The 24480-nt window shown below is 38.6% G+C and overlaps 1 protein-coding gene across 4 annotated transcripts in view; it reads right to left on the bottom strand.

Moving 5' to 3' along the window:
- Nucleotides 1-24480, bottom strand: part of LOC124798396 (GATOR complex protein Iml1) — a 547410-nt gene that overhangs the window by 452175 nt on the left and 70755 nt on the right. For all 4 annotated transcript variants that reach the window (XM_047262170.1, XM_047262989.1, XM_047263070.1 and 1 more), the window contains exons 9-10: nt 21593-21660; nt 16857-17075 (exon numbers count right to left, since the gene is read on the bottom strand). In XM_047262170.1, coding sequence (XP_047118126.1) covers nt 16857-17075; nt 21593-21660 — 287 coding nt within the window. The remainder of the gene's footprint in view (nt 1-16856; nt 17076-21592; nt 21661-24480) is intronic.

Below are 24480 nucleotides of genomic sequence, written 5' to 3'. Positions count from 1 at the left end.
CCTTCTCTAGATTGTCATACAGATGACAAAATGGTGGATATCGAAATAGATGACTGAGGGATAGAGAAACAATTGAAATTGCTCAAAAGAGGAAAGGCCGCTGGACCTGATGGGATACCAGTTCAATTTTACACAGAGTACACGAAGGAACTTGCCCCCCTTCTTGCAGCGGTGTACTGTAGGTCTCTAGAAGAGCGTAGCGTTCCAAAGGATTGGAAAAGGGCACAGGTCATCCCTGCTTTCAAGAAGGGACGTCGAACAGATGTGCAGAACTATAGACTTATATCTCTAACGTCGATCAGTTGTAGAATTTTGGAACACATATTATGTTGGAGTATAATGACTTTTCTGGAGACTAGAAATCTACTCTGTAGGAATCAGCATGGGTTTCGAAAAAGACGGTCATGTGAAACCCAGCTTACGCTATTCGTCCACGAGACTCAGAGGGCCATAGACACGGGTTCACAGGTAGATGCCGTGTTTCTCTAATTCCGCAAGGCATTCGATACAGTTCCCCACAGTCGTTTAATGAACAAAGTAAGAGCATATGGACTATGGCTGACTAAAGAGACTCTCTCTGACTGTATTCAAAACAAACACAAAATCTATGGAACACTATTACTAGCACCCGACAATTAAAGCTTCCTAAAAGCAAAAACACACGGAAGAAGAAGTGACAAGTAAGAAAAATACAGTTAATACTTAAATTAAGGTAGCTCGCTGCACAGCAGACGTGAAGCAGACGGCGGTTAGAACCGCAGCATGTCATTCTCAATGGAGAGAAGTCATCCGAAGTAAGATTGATTCAGGTGTGCCGCAGGGGAGTGTCATAGGACTGTTGCTATTCACAGTATACATAAATGACCTTGTGGATGACATCGGAAGTTCACTGAGGCTTTTTGCATATGATGCTGTAGTGTATCGAGAGGTTGTAACAATGGAAAATTGTACTGAAATTCAGGAGGATCTGCAGCGAATTGACGCATGGTGCAGGGAATGGCAATTCAATCTCAATGTAGACAAGTGTAATGTGCTGCAAATACATAGAAAGAAAGATCCCTTATCATTCAGCTACAATATAGCAAGTCAGTAACTGGAAGCAGTTAATGCCATAAATTATCTGGGAGTACGCATTAGGAGTGATTTAAAATGGAATTATCATATAAAGTTGATCGTCGGTAAAGCAGATGCCAGCCTGAGATTCATTGGAAGAACCCTAAGGAAATGCAATCCGAAAACAAAGGAAGCAGGTTACAGTGTGCTTGTTTGCCCACTGCTTGAATACTGCTCAGCAGTGTGGGATCCGTACCAGATAGGGTTGATAGAAGAGATAGAGAAGATCCAACGGAGAGCAGCGCACTTCGTTACAGGATCATTTCGTAATCGCAAAAGCGTTACGGAGATGATACATAACATCCAGTGGAAGACTCTGCAGGAGAGACGCTCAGTAGCTCGGTATGGGCTTTTGGTAAAGTTTCGAGAACATACCTTCACCGAAGAGTAAAGCAGTATATTGCTCCCTCCTACGTATATCTCGCGAAGAGACCATGAGGATAAAATCAGAGAGATTAGAGCCCACACAGAAGCATACCGACAATCCTTCTTTCCACGAACAATACAAGACTGTGAAATATGCTCACTATTTTTATTTACTTTAATTTGGCATATTTTGTGACAGTACCTCTTCCATGAAATGTTTACAAGATGATATTTGTCTTGGCTTCAGTTGTCTAGTGGAAGTATGATTCCACAATGCAGTTTTTTTGGCTGCAGAAATGACCTGGTTCAATGCGTTTGCTTCATTTTCGGTGCTTCGAATACCATTTCTTCGAATGTGGTTTCTTCTTAAAGTTTATATAAAAAAATAGTAACATAATTCATTTTTCCTGTTCACTAGCAAATTATTTATAACGGCGACCTGCACATTGTTCTACCGTCAACACACACCAAGAGTTCACTGTCGACTGACTACAGTCAAAGATGACTCCACCATCAAAGACATTTTACACAACACACAAGCTTCCACCTGTAACCAGTCTCTTTGATATTCTTCGTCACATTTACTAATAGTAATCAATATGCTTTCACTCTCAAAAATATAAGTAAATTAGCATATAATAAGGCAAATTACAATAAAAAAATTCTGACAAAAACATAAGAAAACATTTACAATTTGGTATCGACAAATCCGGTAGAAAATAACACATCTCCCAGATACATTACAACTGGAATAGAAGGGAGAACCGATAGAGTAACTCAGGGTACCCTCCGCCACACACTGTCAGGTGGCTTGCGGAGTATGGATGTAGATGTAGATGTAGATCTCCTAGTTATCCCGTGTCATATCCACCCTGTTCATTGTTAAACCATGGTGGGTTTTTTTTCCCTCCTTAATCCACTCACTAGGCACCCAGTTTTCCAGAATGTGACTTACAATATGTTTAAGCTTTGCCGTAATTCCTCTACGTCCACCTTATTGGAACTAAGTGATGTCAGTTCACTGTCTAAGTGAGATCTAACAACTGCTTATTTGCTCTTTCTAGCAGAAACACTCTCCTATCATCCTTGACTGATTTATTAACTTTCATAACCATAGATGCTGTGATAATCTCATAATCACTAATCCCCGTCTCTATATTGGTGTTGTCGATATGGTCCAGTCTGTTTGTAGCTACAACCTCTATGATATTTCCAATGTGTTCAGAAGTACTCTGCAAGACTGTCCATCTGCACCCCTCGGAATGAATCCATAAAAGTCCCAATCTACACTCAATAGGTGAAATTCACCTACAACTAGTATTGCACAATCTGACTGCACTGCTGACCATAGACTTGCTTTGAATGACTGTAAAACTGTCACAGCACAATCAGGTAGCTGGCAAAAACATCCAACAATTAACTTTGTTCCCCTGCAATGAACACCCTCCGCCTCCTATGGCGTCTAATCTGTCTTTCCAATAAACATTCTATGACTCGTTTAATAATTCAAGAGCTTTCTGCTTCAGGTTACAACCCCATTTGCACTCCACAAGTACTCTGCTAGCTGAGTAACTCTTCCTTCGCGTAGTGCACCCCTGACCTATCAAGGGGAGTCCTACAAATTCCCACCCAGTAATGATAAAGGAGCTTTACGCACAACACCAGGCACAGCCAGTAGAATATTGAAACACACTTACAACTAGTTCACAGCTAACAGCTTAACCCATTATAACTAATGTTATGCAACTGCAAAAACAAATAAAGATGACCTACAAGTACAAGAAGTAGAGATCAGTTGGTATACATTTGATGAGGCTCGATGTGTGAAGTTCCTTGGTATACATACGGTAATAAGCTGAGATGGCAATAGTACGTGGATAAGTTAACTAAAAAGTTCAGTTCTGTCTGCTTTAATGTAGAAATCTATCTCATTGTGCTGAGCAACAACAGGACAGCTAGCGTATTTTGGCCACTTCCATTCTATAAAACTTCTGACATGATGCATTAAGGTCCATAAAGAAGCATGCAATGAATATTGTGTGAATTTCATAATCAAATATCTCGTAGAAGGCTCTTCAGGGACCTAGGAATTTTTACACTTGTATGCCCACACATATACTCCCCAATGGCATTTCCTGTTAACAACAAAAGTGAATTTTGTTGACCTCTAGACTACCGATCCCTATTTATCAATTCTGTTCTTAATATATATATCAGTTACTTTCCACACAGAATAAGACATGGAGAAAAAGTCCTTTTTGCTGATAACAGCAACACCATATTTACTGATAAACAACAGAACCCCAACTAGAAGAAGCAGATGAAACGTTTGTCAAGCTGGTTGCTTTTCCACCGTCTGATACTTAAATTTATCATGTCAAGCACTAGCCCGACTGTTGTACAAATACAAACTCTCAAACAAAGAACAAACAAAACTTTACTGTATTGCACAGAAATGGGAACTATTTAGACATAGCAGCTCGGAGAAGTTTTACAACATGTAGAATCTTCCATGAGGTACAAGAATGAATCTATAACTTATTTGGTCCATAACCAAGGAATATATATCTGAAAACAATAGATCACAAGACTAAGGATAAGCACATTACTAAGGAAATAAAACAGACTATCTGGTGGCTGCCATGAACAATGTTTGGCGGCCACAATGTAGATAAACACAAGTGCGACACTACATGGCATGACAGTGCACCAGGTGAAAGTGAGTCACTACATGTTCAAGGCTGTTTACAATTGGGCAACATGACTTTTAAATTAACATTGAACGTAAAGAACACAAACGACATGCACTTCAGCATAAAGAGAGAAAACAACTCTGTTGAAAACTTGAATGCGTGGTGCTCTGCAGCTTTTAGATATTTACTAGAGGATATCTAAACACTATGAGTTGCACTTAAAATGTTTACTTGGCAACCGGTATTTGGGTATAAAACCCATCATCAGTGCCATCTGATACAGAGGAACAAGCAGCTGTATGTACATCAATTTCTACAATATCACAACTTTATACACAAAAGCCGAAACATAAATCTACTTACATTACGTAGGTAGAATTATGTTTCTGATGATATATATACAGTTGTCATGTTGTAGAAATTGATGTGGTCATGGGACACCATTCTTGATACCTCCTCAGTTACAGGACTGTGCTGATATTTGCAGACTATCTGTACTGTTACTTTCAACCTTCTGCATTCTTTCAGTTAAATATGAATTGAACCCTATGTGTACTGTCCCACTCATACTACAATACTTAAGCTTATCCAGAAAAATTTCATGATTCACACAATTAAAAGCCTTTGAGAGATCACAAAATATCCTAACGGGTAATGTTCAGTTATTCAATGCATTTAATATCTGATCAGTGAAAGCATGTATAGCATTTTCTGTTGGAAAGCCTTTCTGAAAACCAAATTTACATTTTGTTACTACTTCATTTTTACAAATATGTGATGCTACTCTTGAATACATTACTTTTTCAAGAATTTTGGCTAAAGCCATCAGAAGTGAGATTGGGTGGTAGTTGTTAGCATCAGACTTATCCCCTTTTTTATGCAATGGTTTAACAATAGCATATTTCAGTTTATCTGTAAAAATGTCCTGTTTCAGTGAGCTACTACATATGTGGCTGAGAATCATACTTATCTATTGGAAATGCCATCAGTTCTATGTGAGCTTTTACTTTTGAGTGAATTTATTATTTTCCTAATTTCAGTAGGAGAGGTGGGTTGAATTTCAATTTTATCAAATTGCATAGGTATTGCCTCTTCCATATACTGCTTTGCATTTTCTAATGAGTAGCTGGATCCCATTTCCACTACAACACTTAAAAAATGATTATTAAAGATGTTTTCTACTTTTGGCTTCTTGTTAACAAACTTTCCCTTGGTCTTTAAATATGTCTGCTTGTGTCCGATATGTGTGTGTGTGCGCGCGAGTGTATACCCGTCCTTTTTTCCCCCTAAGGTAAGTCTTTCCGCTCCCGGGATTGGAATGACTCCTTACCCTCTCCCTTAAAACCCACATCCTTTCGTCTTTCCCTCTCCTTCCCTCTTTCCTGATGAGGCAACAGTTTGTTGCGAAAGCCTGAATTTTGTGTGTATGTTTGTGTTTGTTTGTGTGTCTGTCGACCTGCCAGCACTTTCATTTGGTAGGTCACATCATCTTTGTTCTTAGATATATTTTTCCTACGTGGAATGTTTCCCTCTATTATTTCCCTTGAGTTTGATAGAAATACAGTCTTCCTCTGCTCTCAGTTGCCCTGTTTTCCTTTTAACAATATTCCAAATTGTTTTAATTTTATTATCAGATGTGCTACTCTCAGACATGATGCACATACTTCTGGACTTTTTAATAACTTTTCTTAGTGCAGTGCAGTAGTTTTTATAATGTTTCACTGTTTCGGGATCATTACTCCTCCTATCTATAAGATACATTTCCCTTTCCTGTTCACAAGATATTTTTTTCCCTTTAGTAACCCATGGCTTTTTAGATGGTTCCTTACAATTATATTCAATGTTTTCTTAGGGAAACTATTTTACTCACAAAGGTATCATGAAATAGGTTAAATTTTAAATTAACATCAGGTTTCCTGTACACCTCATCCCAGTCTAACTGTTGCAAGCTGTCCCTAAAAGTTTCAATATTTAAATGGTTAATTGAACGCACTATTTTGGAGGGCTGTTTTGCTCTACTGTATGGAGCTATATCATATACTGTAACTAGCTGCGCATCACAATCAGGCACCTCCTCAGGGGACACTGCCTTAATGCAGCACTGTCCATGCGGACGAGGTGGTTTGCATGCTCTGGGTCCGGAGGGCTATGCCGCCGATAGCTTAGCTACCAGAAGGGTTGCCACCCAAGCCGGACAGACCAAAGTGGAGCAGCCAGACAAAGCATGTCCCACAATGGCCTATCACTCCCCCTTTCCTATCCCAAACCTGTCCTCAACATGCCCTTTTCCCGTCATTTCCTGTTATATGTGTAAGACTTCAATGGCAGCAACAGCAGAGAAGAGTCTTTCGGAACAGCGAAGCTGGCAGAAGAGGCACCTTTTCTCTTTGGGTACAAAAAGAGTAAAAGTAGCGACTGTACCCCAGAGGGGTGGCTACAGACAGCTTCTGCCTCATAGTGGGCGGCTGATTTTAGGCTGCACAACCTACTGCCTATCTGGAAAGTAACGGGAAACTACCATATTACATTCCCGAGCAGTAGATTGCAGAGTTAAAACTTCCTCTCATTCGAATCTCCAGGAGGGGATCACATTGAAAGTAGACACATTTGAAAGGAAGAAAGGGACAATGAAGGAAGAAAGGATTGGAACATGGAATATGAGGACACAACTGCAAGCAGGAAAGCTAGAGAATGCAAAACAGGAGATCAAAAGGAACAGATTAGATGCCTTTGGTTTGTCTGAAATGAGATGGGGAGAGAATGGGGACATAGAAAGTGGAGCTTATAAGCTCTTTTACTAAGGGAAAAATGGAGTAGGAATATTTATAGAGCAAAAGCAGAAAAATAAGGTAATGAAGGTACAACATATTGACGAAAGACTTATGACGATACGACTGAAGGATAGTTCAAAAGATTTTATGTTAATACAGGTATATATGCCAACCAGCCAGCATAGCGATGAGAAAGTGGAAGAATATTATGAGAAAATACAAGAACTCATCAAAAAAGAAAATAGAAATGTCTGCTTATCATCATGGGGGTGTGGTGATGGGTGAAGGAAGAGATGAAGATACAGCAGGAAATGTTGGATTAGGAATAAGATATAAGAGAGGTAAACAACTAATTAGTTTCTTTAAAGAAAATTCATTAGCAGTGAGTAACACATTATTTGAACAACACAAAAAGAAACATTACACATGGATATCAAATGTGAATAGGGAAATATATCATTAGACTACATCCTGATGCAAAAAAGTTTAGGGACTGTTTGAAGACTGCCAAGCTTATCCGGGAGCGGATATAAATCCGGACCACAACTTAGTATTGGGGAAATACAAGTGAAGTTGAAAAAAGTCTGGGGAGGTGAAGCAAAAGAAAGGCTAAACATAAAAAGACTCAAAAGGTAGGAATGGCATCAGATTTGGAAAACAGATTTATGGAAAAATGGAAAAGAGGTAGTGTTGATGAAAGTGTTAATGACAAATGGATAAAAATGAGGGAAGGACTCATGGACTCTGTCACAGAAGTACTAGCAATAAGTACCAGGAAAGAATAGGTAACAGAAAACATGTTGAAAAAGATGGAAGAGCGGAGAAAGTGGAAAAATATAGAAACTGAAGAATGCAAAAAGAGGTACAGGAAACTGAATAATGAATTAAGAAGAGAAACTGAAGAAACAAGGGAAAAATGGATGAAACAGAAATGCGACGAAATGGAGAAAACGGAGAAAGGGAGAAAGTATGAAATTATGTATAGACTGGCTAATGAAATAGTTTTTGAACGTAAAAAAAGAGGAACAACATGGAAAAAGGAAGAGCGGATGGTACTCTAGCAGAGGAACCACAGGAGATTTTGAACAGATGGCCAGAATATAATGAAACACAAAGAGAAATTAAGATTGAAGAAGAGCAACAGGTCCTGGAAGACTGAAAGACCTAACAACAGAACTTTCCTCCTCCTTTCCACTTTTTTTGAAACAGCTGGTTTCCTGGTGAAAGTCTGTTGAGTGCTGACTATACTTACATCTACAAGAGCCTTTTCCTTTGTTGACTGAGGTATTAAGGCAAATCTATTGTTTATGCCAATTATGAAATTATCACTTACTGTTCTTTTTCTGTGGCTCCTGTTCCTTGCCACCACTTCCCACCAGTCGTCACCCTTCTCCCCCCTTAACCTCATCAGTTCCTCCCTAGCAATATCCAGTTCAGCCTTAAGGGCTCTAATCTTCCCTTCCTGTTGAGCTATTTTCCTATCCCTTGCACATACACTGCAATACCATGGAAGAGACCCATTTACTTGTCCAATTCCCATGCCACTACATCCCCCCCCCCCCCCCCAATATAGCCATCTGTCAGAGGACAGCTGCACAGAACCCCTGTACTAACTTTCCTACGACAGCTCAAACACTTCTCGTTCATGGTTCTTTACAATATAATATGCAATTTTCATCTAATAAAAACAGAATTTGACATGGTCAGATTATGCATGTCTGATTATGAGGAACTATGTCCGGGAGAAACTCTTAACAGTATAATAATTGAAACTTGTACTGAGAATAGAAGAATGATAAGATCAATTAATGACTCAAAGCTAAACCATTTGATAAAAAAAACTGAATTTAATAAAAATAGATAACATAATAATAACCATGAACTCCGCCATTGCCAGTCCCAAGCCCGGATCCTCATCTTACAAGTGATGAGGGAGGAGGAGGGGGAGGAGTAACAACCTCGTAAAAAAACCTGGGTCCATCTGGCTCCGGATGGTAGCACCCTGTGAGGGCCCCTGCCTAGGGTTACGGGTGAAAACCGGTCAACGGTCTCATAGGCAGATGAGGAATTTTTAACTCCCAACGGCTGAGAGAGCGGAGGAACCAAAAATCTATAACTGCAAGCATCTGTACCCAGATTGGGCGGCTTGTGGGCAGCGTCTGTTCCTCATGTTAGAGGCGGCTGTTTCAAGAAAACCTTCTAACGCTAACAACGTTAGTCGTATTCCTGGTAGGTTACACAAGTAATCTCCCCAACTTTGAAGAATTTCAACAGTTACAATCTTAACGCATGATGGAAATGTCTTTCAATAATGAAACTACCCCAGGTGGCCAATCCACCGTCGGCAACGACGCAAGCAGACCCATGGATTCTGGGGAGTCTGCAACACCATGCAAATCCAACAAGATTAAACCCAGAAAAATCTTCAACATAGCAACTCTCAACATAAACTCCCTTCTCAAAGTGGGAAAACTTAAGCACCTTACAGACCAGTTACACACGGAAGACATACAAATTGTGGCGCTACAAGAAACTCGCTTCACTGATGAAAACACATTTGAATCAAACAAATTCAGAATATTTAAAGGAAAACCTGGAAAAAATGTAATGAAGAAATGCCCTCAGCTTGGCACAGCTTTTGCTGTAAACACAAAAATTCTGAACTCTGTCGAACATCTTTGGTCAACATCATCGAGAACATCTTTCCTCACTTTTCGATGTGCAAATAAAAAATACACATTAATCAATGTTCACGCTCCCACAAATGACAAAAATAATGCTAAAAATAGGGAAGAAACAGATGAATTCTGGGAAAACCTTAAGGATCATATATCAGAAATCCCAGAAAACAATGCAAAAATACTTCTAGGAGATTTTAACGCACAGATTGAAAAAGAAAAGAAATTCCGCGATATTGTCGGCAACTTTCCCGCACACAAACGAACCAACAAAAATGGAGAAAGGTTAATTATGCTCTGTAAGCAGTTTAAACTCAAGCTAAGTCAACACGTTTTAAACATCTTCCCAGAAAACAAAAAACCTGGGTATCTCCGATAAAGAGTATCGGAGAATTTAAAATAGATCACGTTGCCATCTCCTCCAAATGTGAAAAAGAAATATTGAACACACGTGTCCGAAAATCTCTAAACCTCGACTCCGATCACTATCTCAAGAAAATAAAAACTAAACTGATCCCACAAAACAAACAGAAAAGCAGAAACGGTGAATATAAAAACAGAAATAAAATAAATTTTGATCTTACAACCCTGAGAAATTACAACCTTAAGTCCAACTCTAACCTCAAGGATTTTCAGAAAAAACTAAAGACATTCTCCCCTTCACAAAACCTCCAAGAATTTCAGAACAACTTGATTGAGGCAACAGAAACAACCTTTCCAAAAAAGAGCAAACCAAGACACCCGTGGTGGGACAGCAACTGTAATGAAGTTCTGCATGAAAGACTTAAAGCCTGGAAAAAGTGGAACTCACATAAAACTGAAAACAACTTTGATGAATTTAAGCAAGCCAGAAAGAATGCCTCGAAAACTATTCGCAACACCAAGAGACAATATGAAAAACAACAACTGGACTCAATCGAAGAGAATTTCAAGAAATGCAACACGGCAGCTTGGTACAAAACATTCAACCAGAAATTCCGAGGATACCAGTCCCCTTGCCTAAACCTTATGAGAAATAATAAGACTCTTGCCACCAACAATACTGAAAACTGTGAAATCCTGGCTGAATATTTTGAGACACTCCTAAACTGCCAAACACCCATCCAGACTCTCAGTTTTACGCAACCAGAAACATTACCAACACATTCAACACCTCCGACACGAGAGGAAATCACAAACATAATCAAAAATCTCAAAAACAGGAAAGCATGTGGAGAAGATACAATTACAGCAGAAATGCTCAAGCTTGGGGGAGAAACATCAGTAGAAGCACTACACAAAGAACTTGAACAAGTATGGGAAACCAAGAAAATCCCAAGTCACTGGAAAACTGCCCTAATTCACCCTTTGTTTAAAAAAAGTGACAAAAGGAATGTTAACAACTATCGTGGAATATCGCTTCTCCCAGTCCCATACAAGATTCTATCAAAAGCCCTGCTCAATCGTGTATCACCAATTATAGAGGGAAAACTTGGAGAATATCAAGCTGGCTTCAGACCAGGAAGATCCTGCGCCGAACAAATTTTTAACCTCAAAACAACAATGACCTATTTATCTACATGGGGAGCAAGAAATATTTCATAACATTCATTGATTTCAAAAAAGCTTATGACTCAATCGATAGGGACACACTCATCAAAACACTTCGAGAATATGAAATAGATGAAACAACAATCACCATAATCAAAGAAACATTAACAAATACAACATCAAAAGTAAAATTCCAAGGAGAAATTTCACGGCATTTCGAGGTCAAAACTGGCGTCAGACAAGGAGATGCGCTGTCCCCGGTACTCTTCAACTGTGTTCTGGATAAAGTCATAGCAGAATGGAGAAAACTCACGCAAAAACATGGAGTTGAGAAAGTCCAAATTGGAGGGAAGTGCTACAAAGCCATTGAAACCAACTGTTTTGCTTTCACTGACGATCTCGCCTGTTTAGCTTACACACAAAAAGACACAATAAAACAAATAGAATTACTTAAAGAAACTGCTGAAAAAGCAGGCTTGCAAATTTTATTTGAAAAGACAGAAATCATTACAAATATCAAAAATCCACCAAAGAAAATAACTACGAAATACGGAAAAATACAGGTATCTAAACATTTTAAATATCTTGGTGAACTAATTCAAAAGGTCATCCAGCCTGCAGGGCTAGAATACAAAAACTAGAGACAGCAACTCACTACTGCAGACAAATGTATTCAAAAAAATGTATATCCAAAAACATTAAACTCAGACACTACCAGACTGTCATTAGACCGCAGATACTATATGCATCAGAAACACTAGCAAATTTTACATACGCAGAACAGATAGAAAATAGTGAAAGAAGAATTGTGAGGACAATTCTTGGACACAGGAAAATAACAGATGATCAAGGCAAGCCTGTATACAGACTAAAAAGCAACAAAGAAGTGTATACGAAGTGCAGCAAAATTACAGACGAAATTAGAAAAAGAAGATGCTCCTTTTATGCTCACATCATGAGGATGAACCCGAATAGGTTTACAAAACAAATATTTTCCTACATCGCAAAGCTAAAAAATAAAAATTTATGGTTTATCAACACAGAAAGAGATCTAAAAGAAATGGACATAGATCAGGAAACAATATTTAACAGAAAACTTTTTAGAAAAAAACTGAATTCATTCACGGGTTTCGGTGTGAAAATTAAGAAGACTTGTGGAACTAAATGGTCTGAAGAGAGAAAAGCCGCCTTCAGCGCAAGAATGAAAGAAGTGTGGACTGAGAGAAAGAAGACTTCCCAGAAGCGCAAGAAATAACTGTTTTCACGGTCTTAAACGGCCAAATTTGTATAATAATAATAAAATAATAATAATAATAATAACCATGTATGTGTTAATGACTCAGGCAATAAAATTTTATATCTCTCAACAGATAATTTGGAGCATGTTGTCCTAAATGCTACAAGAAACCATCTAAGTAGAGTCAGTGTACTAAACCACAAAATCTAAAAACTTATTGCACTCCACATCCAAGTAGAATAAGAATCATGGTACTACTACAGAGCTGCATGGGAAATTGGGAAATTATTAAAACAGAAATAAATTGTGATGATAAAGTACTCCTCTGCACACCAACTTCACCTAGCAACCAATGTTGTTGTTGTTGTTGGGGTTTTTTAAGGTCAGTTCTCACTTTGATGACAATGCTATAGAAGGTAGGAGTAAAGCAGAGGCACTACTGGCAAGCTCAGTAATTTTAGAACAGGCCCAAATTATATTATTAAATATCTTAAAAAACAAACTGTAATTTCATTGACTAAAATAATGTGTAAAATCTTAAAAGAAGGTAAATATTCACATTGTCTGAAAACATATGTAGTCAAATGAGTTCATAAGAAAAGAGATGTAGCATCTCTGGATAACTATCAACCTGTATCTCTTATACTTCTAATATAAAAAATAACAGAAGGCTGACCGGCAGAAGTTCAGTGAAGGGCGTGACTCAAAAGTGATAAAACATTCCACCACAACCTGAAATGTGCGAAACCTTCATCAAATGCGTCCAACAAATTTCGAGGAAAACTATTCCGAGAGGATGCACAACTCAGTATGTTCCAGGCATGTCCAGTGATGACAATCTTTTGTCAAAAAGATACCAAACACTCTATGAAGAGAATCCATTTGCAGAAGAAATGATCCAAGCTGGTGAAATATTGCTGCAAGCCATTTCAGCATCTTGCAAGGCCAAGTGGAGTAACTTGGTAGAGAACCTCGACATGAAGCTGAACAGTAGACAAGCCTGGAAACTGCTTAAAAACCGAAGTGGCAACCCTGTAAAATCACAAGACAATTTAACACGTGTGACTACTGATAAAGTGGCAACCCAGCTCCCGCAAATCAGCAAAATAAAAGGACGGACGCCCAAAGAAGCTCTTCAGTGCGACCCAGACACGGAGCATTATTTTCTTAGGGATCCCTTCACCATGGCTGAATTCGAAGCTGTCATCTCCAGCTTGAAGATGCATAAGGCTGTAAGTGTCAATGACATTAGACTTGAACAGATAAAGAATTTTGGCTGTAAAATGATGGAGTGGCTACTAAGCCTAATGAACACATGTGTCACCAAGCTACACATCCCCAAAATGTGGTAGAAGTCTCAAGTCATTGTAATACTTAAGTCTGGGAAGGAACCAAACAATCCAAAAATTTTTTGACTTATCTCCCTTTTATGCCACACCTTCAAGATATTAGAATGGTTGGTACTTAACCAAATCGGTGCCAGCCTCGAAGAAGTTTATCCCACAACAAGCAGGCTTTTGTGCTGGCAAATCATGCTGTAGTCAGATCTTGAATCTAACACAGCACATCAAAGACGGTTTTGAGCATGATGAGGTTACTGGAGTCGCTTTTCTTGATCTAACAGCTGCATATGACACTGTGAATCATAGGAAACTATGAAAGACAATGTACGACCTTACTAAGGATACCAACTAACATCCCTTATCAGCACCTTCCTTCAGAACAGAATATTCTAAGTTTCATTACAGCATAAGAGGAGTAGGTGGCGAACGCAGAAGAACAGTCTCCCCCAAGGCAGTGTGCTCACTCCAGCACTGAACAATATCTACACAAATGATCAGCCAATACCAACTTCATCTATGCCGGTGACACAGCAGTAGCTGTTCAGGGGCCAACCTTTAAAGAAGTAAAGGGAAAACTTTCTCTAGCAATGGATGAACTCTCCAAGTACTATTATGCCAACCACCTGAAGCCCGATACCAGTAAAACTCAAGGAGCGCCTTCCACTTACAAAACAGGGAAGCGCAGCAAAAGCTGGACATCACATGGCAAGGAGAGCAACTGAAACATTGCCCAACACCAGTCTATCTAAATGTCACTCTGGACAGGGCTCTAACATACAGGCAGCAATGTCTAAACGTGACACAGAAAGTCATTACTCACAATGGGATACTTAAAAAGCTGATTGGCAGCAGCTGGAGAGCCAATCCGCACCATTTCAGCACTTCTGCGCTTGCACTTCGTGTATCAGCCACTGAGTATGCTGCTCCTGTGTGGGAAGCTTCCACTCATACTAAGCAAGTCGATATTGCAGTCAATGATACTGCAAGGATCATCTCAGGATGCTTGAAGCCAACACCAGTGCAGAAACTGTATCCAATTGTTGGGAACAGCCCCACCCAACATCCGGAGGGCCATTGCTGCAGACAATGAAAGAACAAAGCAGGAGAATCACCGCCAACATCCTCTGTATGGTCATCAGGCTGCAAGATCCCACCTTGAATCCCGCAATAGTTTCCTTGCTAGGACTGCGTTACTGGAGGGAGCACCAGAGGCAATTCATCTTGCAACATGGAAGAGCTCACTGCACACAGACGGCTCACCAAAAGAAGAACTAGCTCCTGGTGCAAACCTACAATACCCTGTATGGAGGTCCCTCAACCACCTAAGAGTGAGCGTCCCCCGATGCAAGACCAACCTGAAGAAATGGGGAATCCTTCCAGTGAGCACTGACACTTTTTGCAACTGTGGAGCTGAAGAAGATCCAAGCCACCTACTTGTGTGCCCCCTCCTCGACAACCCGTGCACAGTACAAGATGTGTACAAAGGAAATGAAAAAGCTATCACAGCTGCTATTTTTTGGAAATGCTGACCAGACATGGAAATGAATGAATGAATGAATGAATGACAGAATATTGAAGATGAGCCAAGATTTTGAAGCTAATGAAAGCTAATGATATACTTAGCTCCTCACAATATGGATTCAGATTCAGCCTCTCTACAGCCAAAATAGTTGAGAGTATGGTAGCAAAGGTATAAAATTGTTTTGAAGATAAAGAGATAATCTGTGAAACGCCGTTGGACCACAGGAAAGTATTTGATATGACCTTCCGTAACATTCTTATATGTTTATAAAAAAAAAATTTAATAAAAAAAAAGCCATGAAACAGACTGCCATAATTATGCATGGAATGGCTCCAAGAACTTCCTGCTGTCTTCTTGGGGATACTGAATACTACCTCACAAAACATTTATTCAATCACAACCTTCATAACTAAATATTCTTCTCACTATGAAACAAGTGATACCTACTTCAGTCATTAGGCAAGAAAGAAATGTGACTTACCCTGTGACATGAAGAATTTTTTTCTAGTTAAGAAAAGTGTAAAATACTCTAGTACCACAACTTTAACTATATTCCAAGTTATATTAAGTCCCTACAAGGTAATAATCTATTCAAAGGTAAGTTACTGGAATTTTTCCTTGAAAAAATTGATCATTCTCTATATTGTAAACGACATGTATGCACACTACTGTAGCATAAATTACATGCAAAAAATAAAATACATATTTTGACACATTCCACATCTTGAATCTACATGTGCTAATGGATCTATGGACTAAATAATTTTTTTTACGAAATAAACACTTCTTGTGTCTCAATGAAATTTAGTGAAAATGTGTTGTTTTTTATCAAGGTGCTGAACATACAGCAGCAATTGCTATACTAATATTTGTCTCAGTTGCATTAGTAGTTACGGAGGTCTGTCTTTCAAGAATTGGTTGCCTTGAAAAAATATAGAGAAAACACTGGAAATTGCAGAGAATGAATATGTAGCACTGTAGTTACATTCAATGGTTTCAATAATTAGCCTCTTTACAAAGCCATTTACACGCAGACAAAATTGTGTACAAGGCAACCAAATGAAGTGAATACATTAGTCATATTCATACGCCATTGTTCTACCTGGAGAAAAAATTTCTCCGAACTGTGCAGTAACATACAAAATAGAAGAGATCATAGAAACCTATTGGTAAGTGACACAATTTTCATAATAGTGTAAGCAGCACTCTCAGTGGTATGCCCACAGTCATCCTCAGTTATGTAATTGAAGAATCACTAATGTCGAATCAATCCCAAAGTCAATCAAGAGAATGCTTGTCAGAATAACTTTGGCTACTTAGAAAATCTGAACGACTGAGCTCCAGAATAATTTTGAAGTAAACATGTACAGCAGATTATTTAACCTTATAATAATAATAAACACAGTATAGGCAATGTGTTACTTCTCTATTCAAGTATCACATTTAAGTTAATGAACTGACTGACAACTCATCAAATTCACTGACTGCATAAAATAATTCCATATCCACAATAAAACCTTCAGATGAGTGAGAAAAATTACAATTATTCTGCACACTAACACTTCATTTAAGAATCTAATAGTGGAATAATTCATATATTTACCTTGCTGTATGAACAGGAGGCAACTGAAAAACCTGTGCATCATAAGCATCATAATCAAACAATGAATTTGGCATACAGTCATCTTCTTGAAGCAATTTTGATTTTGCTGCCTGGATCAGCCCATTGTTTGAAACAGGCAGTGGTTTGCTTCTCTTGGGTGGTAATTTGATTCTTGGAATAAAATTTGAATATGCTACCTTCTTGTTTGTGGAATAGAAACTGTAAAAAGAAATGTAGATATTATCATTTCATTCTAACAAATAACTGCATGCAATTTACAATTAGTGCTTACAGGAAGCTCCTAAAATTGCTACCCTCTTGGAGGGCTTCAAAATGTTAAGCAGGAATTTACACTTTCAAATGTAAAAATAGTATGCATAGTCCTATTTTTTAATATCGTAACCTGTAGTAAATATGAGACACTATGAAAATTTTCAAATTTATTAAACAACATACGGCACAAAATAGATTGTCATACAGCTTACAGAGGCATTTTCAAAGGTCTTGCAATTATTACAATAACTTCCTAACAAATTTGCTGTTAATGATGAAGAGGTGATAGTGATTTACACAACCATTACACAAAACACAAGAATATTTTCCATGTTGACTTTGGCTCCTTGTCTGTATTCAGATCGGGGTGTTCTGGTGTGAAAGTCTTCACACAAAATGCCATCTGACATAAAAAATAAATTAAGAATCCCTATAAATTCAAAAGAAAATTAGATTCAGGAATCGAAGTGTAACTGTTGTTCTGTGATAAACATCAAAGTAATCACATAGACATTAAGCCACCAATAGAAGGTAATGTGAGTGAAAAAAAAAGTATCTTTTGTCAAAGCAGCACCTTAGCTATTAATTTTTGTTTTGTTTAACTTGATTAAACATAAATTGTTTATAGAACTTTAGGTTCGAATAAATACTTTCCTATTTTTCACTGAGTGCTTCAGAACTTCATCAACAGTCAATTATTAACACAGCGGCTAACACTTGCTTCATTCTGTTATGTTTACTTTTGCTCGTTTCATATCTATGAGTGTTCTCCTTCACACGTGATCTACAGAACATGATGAATAGATAAATGAATAAATGAACTGTTCTTGTTATAAGAACTTAGAATTTCTATCCAATTCTGCCAACAACCTCTACATTTTCCACTGTTTTCTCAACTTATTCCATGCAACTCCTTTGGTGGTTCTAAATTTAGGATGCATGTATCGAATTCTCTATTTCCTGCCCATTATTTTTTTATCAGAGGTAATATCTATCACAGACAAACTTTGATGATGATGATAACAATAATCATAACTCACTCACTGTACCTACTTCATTATTAAACAATGGAAACAAAGAAGGATGGACATTGAGTGTGGCTTGTAAGCAGAGCATGCAGTGTGGTTTGTAAGGCAACAAGAGAAACACAGGAAAGAAAAGAGAGAAGGATGGATATTCAATATTGCTACTTCATTATTACTCTTTTGAAATAATAATGATATTTCCCTGATGTTATGTATTATAGTTCACTATTGCAAAAAGAAATAAATAAATAGCAACTTAGACACACTGGCACATAGCAATGAGACCTGTATAATAACAACAAGAAATGTCACAGAATCCAAACCCTGGGTATCTAATCCTAGTTTATTATTTAAGTTTCACAGATTCATAAAAACAGCTATAAATAAATTTTAACATTTCGTCTTAGAAATTTATATTTTAACCCTAATATAAATAATATAATTAATATAAATAACTGTTTTAACCAATAATGGAGATAAATTTTTGATAAGGAGTAAAGATTATCACAAGGTTTAAACAACACAGTATGTATGCAGGAAATTTGAGTAATGAATACAGACATTTGTAAAGTTCACAGTTTAATCCCTCAACTATATCCCAAGAAACTCTTCATTACAAGGCAGTTTCAGTCTTGGAATAGACCATCATCATGGTCCTGTGCCACACCAAAACTGGTGATGGTCCATACAATGACAAACTTGTTGGTAAAAATTTCTTAACGTGCAGTCGAGCGATTAATCCCTGACCTTAAAAAATTTCTTAATGTCTGTTTATCATCATCTATCAAAGTTATTAATATAGAAATGTTAGGGCTGACCATCCTCCAACAATGTGTGACACCAAATATAGAGAACATTAACAAACTACTATCCAATTAGTAAGGGAACCCTAGATGGAAAAAGACCATACAAATGGAGGGAATAGTGACTTAAATGCACATCCATTGTGACATAATTTTCTCATTGCTCTCCCTGGTTGGCATTACATGAGTTATATACACTGTCCAGTCACATTAATGTGACCACCTGTAAAAAGATTCAATAATTACCATTTGCAGCATCAAATGCTGTGAGATGTGTCACACAGGGAATGCCACAACCACAGACCATAATACTCCCTCCTCTGGGCTAGACCCTTCCGAAAACTGTTGCAGGGTGTTTGCTTTCAGGCGTTTCACACCTGATGGAGTGTAGGAAGTGATCCATTTGAAAAAGCCACCACTGCCAAGCATTCGACAACCAGTTGTGTACTAGCCTGCAAATTCCATTCTTTGTCACCAATGAACAGCATTCAGCACAGGTACAGAGGCACACATGCAGCAAAATTTGCTAAACAGTTGTTGAGGAGGCACAGTTATTAGCCTCTTTGCTCATCTGGGTGGTCAGTTGCTCAACAGTTGCATGTCTATTCATCCGTACACACCTCTGGAAATGCTTCCATCCATGGCTCAAAAGCCAATAATCATGCCCTTTTGCATGTCGGATAAATCACTTCCGTTTCTGCAGTACGACAACGACTACACGGTTTCCCGCATGCTCCCCCCCCCCCCCCCCCCCCCGCCCCCCCCTCCCTCTGGCAAGTTTTGTACACTTTCCACTGCTAGTGCTGCCACCTGCTGTCTGTGAGTGGTTACTGCAGATTCAGTTGAACTTAGGCAGTGGTCACATTAATGTGAATGACTCATGTAGTTCCTGTTTGTAAAACCTGTCGAAATAGATAGAATGACATCTGTCAAAGCCATATTCCTGCTCAGTTATTAATTCTAGTACTCAATTAAAGTTTGATATCCTCAAGATCAACAGTTCATTTTCATATTGAAAGGAAGCTCCTTGAAGTTGTTTGACAGAAAGTGAAAAAGCTGAAAATCTGAGGACTGGATAAGGTAGGTGTGAAACTGCTTCCCAACCCAACTACTATATAGTGTTTTTTGGCAGTTAAGCAGAATGCAGGCAGACTTCATCGAAGTATTCCTGGAAGTTGTTCTTGGATTGTACCTGCAAAATGTCTCAGTTGTTGACAATTAATGTGAGCAGTGATGGTTACACCTCAGATAAGCAATTCGTAGTACACCACACTGTTGCTGGTACACCAGATGCATAATATTTTTTGTGAATGTATGCAGGTCTTTGTAAAGGGAGTTGCTGCTTTATTTGGGCTCAACCAATCCTTTATTTTCCTTATGTTAGCATTAAAACACCATTTCTGATCACCAGTAACTATACAGGATGAGCCAATTGGTGAGGAGCAAGAATAGATGCACATATGGCCATCCACAGAGTCTTGTGATTTTGGCTTAAAGTATGCGGTACCCATGCACCTAATTTTTGAACCTTCTTCCCCACTGCATACAAGTATCACATGACAGAGGAATGATTGTAGCTAATCACATATGCCAGTTCTCGGTAACACTGATGTGGACCATTGTGGATTAACACATTTAAATAATCTTTATCAAACCCCAAAGGTCTTCCCAAACATGAAGAGTCACTAATATCAAAACAATCCTCCATAAAACGAGAAAACCACATTCTTGCCATGTTCTGTCCATTGGCATTATTCCCACCCACGCACAAATATTTCTGACTGCCTCTACTGCTGTCACTCCTCTATTAAAATTGAACAAAAGAATAAGTCAGAAATGTTCCAATTTCTCCACCTGACACTCGATTTTCTAGCATCCACAGCTCCACTCACTGTCTCCAAATGACAAAATGACAATATGTAAACTCAAAGAGCAACAGTTAACTACAAATAAAAAATGACGACTGATAAATAAACCAACAGCAGCCGAAAACCAACAAGCGAAACAAAAATGCTACAAATTGCTCCATTCTTTATTTGATACTAAAGACTTTCTTGCAGAACTATAATCACTATGTTTTGATAATTACATACAATATGATTTCATCTTTCAGTCTAGAACTAAACTTTCATTCTCACATGGTTGGAGTGAATGCTGAAATGAAACTTCCTGACAGATTAAAGCTTCAATGGCAGATAGTGTCTCAAAACCAGATTATGCCTTTCACAAGCGAAAATCTGTCCAATTTAGTTTTCCAGATGCTGTTGCCTAATAAATACAAAATTTGACACTCTATATTTGATGTGAGTATACAGTTCAAACAATTTCTTAATGTATTTCCCAATGAAGTTGAAGCAAAGTAGAAACAATACTTCCCCCATGTTATAATGACAAATGAAGCAGAGGGCTTTGCGAATAGTTCTGATATGCATTCAGTTATTGCTAAAATTTTTCTGTGAAATTCTTCAGAAAGTGAAAAAACTGTGGCAGCCAATTACATTTTATTTTCATCTGCTGTTACTTACTGTAAAGTGTACTTACAAAACAGCGAAGTAATACTGAAAAGTAAAATAATATTGTGAATACTACTCTATAAATGAAAGTATAAAATAAATATAAATTTGTACTTACTTACCTCAGATTTATCCAATGTGGCATGCTATAATCGTCTCCTGCACTGAAGAGTGTGTCTTTATTGTGAAACTGGAAAAAAAATATAATTTTTCTGCACTGTTTTCAAGTCATTACTTTTTTCATTATCTGCAACCCCCCCCCCCTCTCTCCCCCCCCCCCCAAAACACACACACACACACACACACACACACACACACACACACACACACACACACACACACACAGAGAGAGAGAGAGAGAGAGAGAGAGAGAGAGAGAGAGAGAGAGATAGAGATAGAGAGAGAGAGAGAGAGATTTAACAGATGGAATAATAAGAGGAGTTCGAAAAGGATGTCTCAGATAAAAAATAAGAAACAGAAAGAAAAACAATTTACCCGATAGCCACATGCAGAAAAAGGCACAGCAGTTTCTGATAACAAAATAAACAAAACATCAAAACTGTATTAACAGAATGACAAAACGAGAACCAATGCCAAATGTGATGAGTTAGATCAGAAATTGCTTAAAAATTGCTTAGAAGTCACTGGAATGGAGAGGTAGAAGTCACTGGAATGGAGAGGACAGGGAAAAGGGGGGGGGGGGGTGTCTGTACACTTGCAGCAAATCATTCTTTCGTTAGCTCATTACTTTCTTTCTAAATAATGAATCTGAGATACAATGGAAAATATTTGGTTTCTGACAGGTCTCCTTAATTATCACAGTGCCATAGTGTTATACCAAATCCAAAATAGTTCATTACACAGGAGTTCATCACTTTTCTCTGTCATCATTTCATGAAAGAAAATAGTCTCAAGGCTCATCCATTTTACTGCTTGCTTTGTCCCCAGGCTCTCAGATATTAATGCAAGCAATGGTGTGATTGCAGCATTTATATAATGACTAGCTGAATACCCAGCATTGCCTGGTATGTACTTATTCCAATCTTCTATTAGCCCAACTCCTGCCTCCTCCCTCTATCAACTTCCTCCTTCCCTGCCAACGCCCTACTCTGTCCACCTCCACCACCCCCTCTTTCTGTCCACCTCCTCCTCCCCCCCTCACTGTCCATCTCCTCCTGCCCCTCTCTCTCCATCTTCTATTCCCCTCTCTCTTTGTCTACTTCTACCCCTCTGTCCAAGTGCTTCTTCCCTCTGCCCATCTTCCCTCCCCCTCTAATTCCATCCCCTCTTCCCTGCTCTCTTTGCCTATCTCCTTCTCACCCTTCTCTCTTTCCATCTACTCCTCACCTTCTCTCTGTCCATCTCCTCCTCTTTCCTCTCTCTTCCTCACCTTCTCTCTGTTCATCTCCTCCTCCCTCCTCTCTCTGTCCATTTCCTCTTCTTTCCTCTGTGTCCATCTCCTCCTCCTCTTCCCTTTCTCTGTCCATTTCCTCCTCTTCCCTTTTGTCTGTCCATTTCCTCCTACCCCTCTCTCAGTCCAACTCCTCTTCTCCCCTTCCATCCATCACCTCCACCTCTCTCTGTCCATCTACTCCTGCTCCTGCCCCCACTCTTTCTGTCTGCTCATCATCCTCTCTCTGTCCTTCTGCTTCTCCCTCCTCTAAATCCATCTCCTCCTTCCCTCTCTCTTTGTCCATCTCTCCTACTCCCTCTCTTGGTCCATATCCACCCCCTCTCTAAATCCATCTCCTCATCCCACTACCTGTGTCCATTTCCTCCTTCCCCCCCTCTGTCTGCCCACCTCTTATGCCTCCCTTCTGTCTTCATCTTATCACACCCATTCCAATATAAAGTTGCTGCTGCTTACCGCCACAGGATTTCTTTCCAGATAGTACATAATATGTGTACTACAATTGGTAAAAATCAATCCAGAGCTTTACGAGGAATTTTTTAGCCATGGATTTGCCAGCGTACACACGTGTCACATATTACATGTGTGTGTAACATATTTCACACATGTCTGTACACATAGTTCAACTGTATCTATATTAAAATTCGACAAACAGCTTTGTTTTCATGCAGCACAATGTTTATCAAGCTGTATTTCCAGAAGTTTGGGTCATACAGTGGTATAATTCTGCAGGTACACCCAGGGGTATATGTCGATACTGTCTGCAAAAAGTGTTGTGAATAGAGTTAGTAGTAAAGAAGTAATAAAATATCATGCATGATTCAGCAGTTTTTCACGTGTCTAAGTATTTATTATATCATATCCCTGAACTCTGTGTCGAACAATGGTTTAATTTTGCTGGTACATTCAGTGATATATGTGGATGCTGTCTGCAAAAAAGTGTCACAAATACAGTTATTAGTACAGAAGTAATAAATTAAGATGGCATGCCTGCTGCTCCAGTTTTATTGCATGAGCAGAAAAACTACAGTAGGTTATAAACTTTTCTTCCTTTCATCATTTTGTGAGAGCTGTCAACAATAAAAAGTTACTTAAGGTTTGAAATTATGTTAAAATATTCTTGCTCATTCTCCAATACTGGCTGAATATAGTCTGGCTATTTACACATCATGAGCTATGCCACTTTTTCAGGGCTAGTAGTTAAAACACACACACACACACACACACACACACACACACACACACACACACACACATGACACAGTGGATCAACTTGATGTGGAATAGACTCAAGAATTTGTTGTAAGTCCCCTGCAGAAATATTGAGTCATGCTGGCTCTACAGCCGTTCATAATTGTGAAAGTGTTGCCAGAGCAGGATTTTGTGCATGAACTGACGTCTCAATTACATTCTGAACATGTTCAATGGGATTCATGTCGGGCAATCTGAGCAGCCAAATCATGAGCTTGAAGTGTTCAGAATATTCTTCAAACCAATCGCCAACAATTGTGGCCCAGTAACATAGCATAATGTCATCTGTAAAAAATAGCACAATGCCACCCATAAAAATTGCATTGTTGAATGGCTGCATATCTCTAA

Source organism: Schistocerca piceifrons, chromosome 1 (assembly GCF_021461385.2).
Source record: "Schistocerca piceifrons isolate TAMUIC-IGC-003096 chromosome 1, iqSchPice1.1, whole genome shotgun sequence".
Taxonomy (NCBI): Eukaryota; Metazoa; Arthropoda; class Insecta; order Orthoptera; family Acrididae; genus Schistocerca; species Schistocerca piceifrons.
Note: the sequence above shows the minus strand (reverse complement) of the source record. Positions and strands in the feature narration are given on the sequence as shown.